The following is a 6107-nucleotide window of genomic DNA, read 5'->3' on the forward strand; positions in this document are numbered from 1 at the left end:
CGCGATTATAATAGATACATTTTAGTTCTATTATAATCTATCTATATTTATTTATTTTATGTAAAAAAAAAATGCAAAAACTGCACCGGATTTAAAATTTTTTAACTGTGTGTGTGATTCTAAATTTTTCCCAAAAATAAACTGTTTGCACAAACTAAACAGAAAACCCGAGACCTTTTTCACCTCCAAAGTTTTGTCTTTACGTTTTAACTTCTTTAAGTTTTTTAAGTCCAGCAACGAATATTTGTAGCTTCTGGAGAGTTTTATTTATTTATTTGTTTGTTTGTTTGTTTGTTTGTTTGTTTTAGGGTTACCTGTGTAATCTGCAGTGTTTCAGGGCGCCTCCTCGGCTGCAGGGGGCGGCAGAGAGCGAGAGAAATCAGGCGAGCGGAGTCACGAAGAAGCCCGCAGGAGGATGCGCTGTTAGCTAAAGAAGCTCAATAAATAAACTAATTTATCCGCCGCTGACAGCGTCAACATGAAGCTGGTGAGTAAACGAGCTGTCAGCATCATTAAAGTTTCCAGAGTTAACCTCAGCTGGACTCTAAAAACTGTACGAAGGCGTTTTAGTTGTAGCTAATCTGTTAGCTTAGCAGCTAATATCTCTGTATGTTCTCTCATTCACTGTAGCTAATGCTAACTAGCCAGCTAACAGCTAATCTATGTAAACTATCTAATGTCCGAATTAAGACTAAAATACCGACAAATTTGGTTTATTTAATGTTTTTAGATGGAGCATTTTGTTCTTAGGTGACACTATCAGCTGCGTGTGTTCATTTTTACACACTAAATGTTAATAATGTGAATTTAAACGTATATTAACAGTTAACCCTTTGACGCCTGAGCAGACTGGCTTTATTTATGTTAAAGCAGGAAGAAAACAATGAGCAACTTCACAAGAAATTACAACGAATCAGCGAGAAATTTAACTAACTAAAAGAAAGCAACGTAAAAGTAAAATTTAAACAAAAACAAGTACATGAAAGTGCTAAAAACAGAAGAAATATAATTACTGTTTTATATTTTTTTTGCAATGACACGATTAACGAATATAACTTTCTGGACTATTTTCTCTTTTTCAGAATATCATATGACCCCCTAACTAATTTCAGAGTAGTTTTTTGTCACTTTTTACTTTTTCAGTTTGTGGGACATTTCCTGCCTTTTCCCCCTCATACTTTCAAAATAAATCAAACTGACTTTTTCATGTTGGCATCTGAACGCAGCATAAGACACCTGATGATGATCCAGGTGTGAAAGGGTTAAGGGTACAAATAAACAGTGTAACTTCTGCTTAAAGAGAAACCCATCACCTTACTGTTAGTTATTTCTGTTATATTTTCCCCCTTAGTTTGAGCTAGGTTTATATTTTTATATTTTTCACCTTTCTATTTTTATATTTACTTTATATTGTATTTCATAATTAATGTACATTGCTTTTTTTACTACAGTATTTTAGTCCTGATATGTTGCTTTGTATCTGTTCCCCTGTAACTTTGTATTGCAACTGCTACACATCAGTTTACCTCTGGATGAATAAAGTCCTGTCTTATCTCAAACAGTTTAAAATACAATAAACACAAAACATGCTGGGGTTAATAAACGTGAAGACAGTGTTACAGTTTGAAGAAGCAAAAACAACATAGAAAATAAGCAAAAATGGATCTTAATAAATAGAATAACTGTAAAGACAGTAAGACATAACATGAAGCCAGACTAAAAGGAAAGGCTTTTGGCTTTCACTTATGTTTTAAAGTATCAGATGGATTCAACTCATGAGGACACTTTTCTGTTAGATGAGTCAAAAACAAGCTGTTGATGATCATCGACACACGATTTGGCGTCCTGTTTATTCTGCTCTGTATCCGTCCCGTATCGAGTTGTTGACGCAGTGACCTTTGTCCCTCGCTGCTTTCTTTCCGTGTCTCAGTATTGTCTCTCTGGTCATCCGACGTTGCCCTGCAATGTCCTCAAGTTCAAATCCACCACCATCATGCTGGACTGTGGGCTGGACACCACCTCCGTCCTCAACTTCCTGCCCCTTCCTCTCGTGCACAGGTGAGTCCCCGGCACCAGGTGACGGCTTCATTTTTTAAATTTTTTTTTTTTTCAAAAGGACATTGAAATACAGTTAAACACTTTTGTTTTTATACAAGCAATAACACTGATGGATATTTACGTCAGTTCATAGGGTTAAATATTAAGTGATCATCTTTCTCAGCACTGCAGGAATTTATCGGGCCGTTAATTTGATAAAAAAAAGTTATTCTTTCCATCCCGTGAATATTAGAATAAAATACTATCCAGCCAGTCTTTGTTGATTAATTCTTTTTTGTCTTTTTTAAGTCCACGACTCTCCAAACTGTCTGGCTGGGTCTCTAAGGACGGATCAATAAACTTGGAGAAGGTTTGAGAAATGTTTAAATGCGTTTTCCTTTGAAACCTGAGTCAACATCACTTTTCTGTGCTGCGTTCAAACACCTTTAGTTAGTATTAAACGTTAAAACCCAGATCAGATTTAATGTGGATTAGTTGGAAAAAAGGCAATGAGCAACTTGAAAATTGAATTGAAAATTAAATTTAAAGAAATTTGTGAATTTATAAAATTATTTATAAAAATGGGAAAAATGTCCAGAAAATTATAATTTTAATTGTCATAGATAGATAGATAGATAGATATACTTTATTGATCTCAAAAACTGAGAAATTGGGATGTAGCAGCGCCATACAGTAAGAACAGAGAATAAAGAACACACATTATTAATAGAATATAAAGGAATATGCTTAAAAAAAACTAAAAAAAAACTAAGAGACTGTACATATATACATGTGTAAAGTGCGGAACAGTATCTGAATAAATATAAATAAAAATAAAGTCAGCAGTGTAGAATAATAATTATATATTTAAAATGATGCTCCAGAATTATCATTACTTTTTAGGCATTTTTTTCCCCAGGCCAAACAGGTGCTAATTTTCCGGTAATTTTCTAGTACTTGTACCTCTAATTTCTTGCAAATTTTTTGATCATTTCTTCTAAAGTTGCTCATTGCTTTCTTTCATGTTTTAAAGTAATCAAGGCAATTGTCTGAGGTTTCAAATTCTGAAAAGAAAAAGCTATGAAAGAAAATAAACTATTTCTTTCCATCCATCCAGGAGCTGAAGGAGTGTGCAGGACGAGTGTTTGTGGACTCGCAGCCAGAGTTTTGTCTCCCTGAGGTGATACACTCGGCCGTCACCCGTTATTATACAGTCCAGTAATTCGTACGTACCTTTATAATAAATGCTCAATCCAAAATAATAATAATAATAATGATTTTAATTCACCACAGAGAGAACTGCTGGATCTGTCCACCATCGATGTCATCCTCATCTCAAACTACCACTGTATGATGGCGCTGCCGTACATCACCGAACACACCGGCTTCACGGGGACCGTGTACGCCACCGAGCCCACCCTGCAGATCGGCAGGTCAGGAGATACTAATGTACAAATGTTGTTTTATTGTTTTAATATGAATGTAAAAGGAAAATATGCATTTTCTTATTTAACCTTCTAACACTCATTTTTGTCACGGCTTTGTCAAAAGTGAAAGCCAGAGGTCCAAAAGAAATTCAATTTTGTGTTTTGGAGTTTGAAGAATAAAATCTCACCTATAGAAATTAAACTTTGGCTGTTGTATTGTGAACCAAAAGTCAGTGGCTGTGTTTTCAGATTTTGAAGAAATGCTGATTCTTGCTGTTGTTTTTGTCAGACTGTTGATGGAGGAACTGGTGAACTTCATGGAGAGAGTTCCCAAAGCGCAGTCTGCCACCTGCTGGAAAAATAAAGAAATACAAAGGTAGGAAACCATCAGAAAAACACCTTAAAAAGTATTAAAATGTTTTAAATGATTATTTTTTTGATCAATTTTAGGCCTTAAAAGTCATTAAATAGTCTTCAGTTAAAATGTGTGAGGTCTTAATTGCCACGAGAAATTGAAGAATTTATCTGTTATTTAAATTTTTTTTGTCATAGTGAGTTTTGTGTGAAAATTCACATTTCTGATGTTACAAATCTTTAAATCTCCCACTGATTCTGAAACTTCTTTTTACTTCACACCTACACTTACCTTTTGGCAAAATGAGGTTTAGTTAATTCACTGTAATAACCATGTTTTTACATGAAATGTGCTTCTGCACAAGGCCACACGTATACTTCTTACCTTTATACTTATATAATAAAGTATAATTGTATTTATACTTACTGTACCTGCGATGCTCGAATAAGACAAAATGATTTGTGCAAAAATTAGTTTTTTCAACATTATTATGAAACAGTCTGTAGAAGCATTAAATTTAAGTGCGTGGTACTTGAGGCATCCTAAAAAACGAGCTGGGTTCCCACAGATCCTTAAAAAGTCTTTAAAGGCACTGGATTCATTCATTTAAAAGTAAGGCCTTAGTTTATATTAAATTGGCTTAAATTAATCTTTCAAAAGTCTTAAAAATGATCAGTTTCTCTGTGTCGTTGCACTGTGAAATCTGAATTTTTCTTCAATAAATTATTTGATAAATCCTCCTGTTAAACTCATCACGATGGGAATCCAAGAAGATTCAGCATGAAAAACACAAAATTGCCCAGAAAAATGCTACATATTTCCTCTGCAGTTGGTAAAGCAAATAGATACTACAATAATAATTTAGTGTGTTCATTGTCTTCCGTGTTTCCACTCTCATTTTTATTTTATTTTTTAACATCTGACGTAGATAAGTTATTTTCCAGAGAATAAAAGTCATGATTTATGCTACAATAAAGATTTGCTTTCGGTTACTTTTTACCCGATGTATTCGATGTAAAAGAGTTAGATTTTTACCGTCTGTATGTGACTGTCAGGATGCTGCCTGTGCCGCTGAAGGACGCGGTGGACGTGTGGACGTGGAAACGAAGCTACAGCATGCAGGAGGTCAACTCTGCTCTCAGCAAAGTGCAGCTCGTCGGTTATTCACAGAAAGTGGTGAGAAACTTTTTTTTTTCTGCATCGATAATGCGTATGCTCGAGAGATGGACCTCTTTTTAAAAAAGTAAGTTTTGTCAAAGTAAAAATAGCCAGAAAGTCACCAGACTTAAGTTAATTTTTATCATCATTAACACATTAAATTCAAAGACAACAGAAACAAAGTAAAACCATCCAAAGCTGTTTTGAGTCTCTGGTTTGGTCAAAATAATTAAATCTCCTTGTTAGATGTGAAAATATTCTGGCTCTGTACATGTTAACCCTTTGAAAACTGGATGGACATCGCTTTTCTTGTGGTGCGTTAAAACTCCTTTCACGAGTTAATTGATTTCTTTAAAAGCATCGGGGGGAAAAGCAATATGCAACTTGGCAAGAAATGTGCCGCAAACGGCAAGAAATTAATAGATTTAATTACCAAATAAATTATTTTAAAAAAAAGCTAGGGTAACGTTTCCAGAGAGCTATATTTATAACTATCATTACTATGTATTTAAAATTATTTTTATAGAATGACTGTAATTTTAAGCAGTTTTTTCTGCAAATTTTCAGGTAATTTTCTTTTTTTTTTCTTTGACTGATTTCTTGCTAATATCCGTGTCATTTCCTCTCCAGTCTCTCTCTCTCTTTTCCCCATGATTTTACTCGTTTCAAACGGTTGAAATTTAAATGGATTTGGGGAAAAAGATTATTTTTGATTCTGTTGTGGTGATTGTATTTGTCTGTTTGTCTGTTTTTGTTTGTATTTGCGTTGCCGTGGCGACCTCTCTCTGCAGGAGTTGTTTGGAGCGGTGCAGATCTCCCCGCTGAGCTCCGGTTATTCTCTGGGAAGCTCCAACTGGATCATTCAGTCTCATCACGAGAAAGTTTCCTACGTGTCGGGTTCATCCCTCCTCACCACACATCCACAGGTCGGCCTGACGCCACAGGACCACACACACACACACACACACACACACACACACACACACATAATGTGATATTAATGTTTAACTCTAGCTGTGTGTCTGACTGTGTGTTTATGTGTGTGTGTGTGTGTGTGTGTGTGTGTGTGTTTGTGTGTGTGTGTGTCTGACAGTGTGTTTCTGACTTTGTGTGTGTTTCTGACTGCGTGT

The 6107-nt window shown here is 35.2% G+C and overlaps 1 protein-coding gene across 1 annotated transcript; it reads left to right on the forward strand.

The window, feature by feature from the left end:
- Positions 1–364: 364 nt before the first annotated feature.
- Positions 365–5903, forward strand: LOC121939170 (integrator complex subunit 9-like; the record flags this gene model as incomplete). Its single annotated transcript, XM_042482271.1, has 8 exons — positions 365–487; positions 1931–2058; positions 2347–2407; positions 3155–3217; positions 3331–3470; positions 3754–3840; positions 4875–4995; positions 5769–5903. Coding segments are annotated over exons 1-8 (744 nt in total), but the record flags the coding sequence as incomplete, so codon positions are not given.
- Positions 5904–6107: the final 204 nt, after the last annotated feature.

The sequence above is a fragment of the Plectropomus leopardus genome, unplaced genomic scaffold, assembly GCF_008729295.1.
Source record: "Plectropomus leopardus isolate mb unplaced genomic scaffold, YSFRI_Pleo_2.0 unplaced_scaffold425, whole genome shotgun sequence".
NCBI classification, from domain to species: Eukaryota; Metazoa; Chordata; class Actinopteri; order Perciformes; family Serranidae; genus Plectropomus; species Plectropomus leopardus.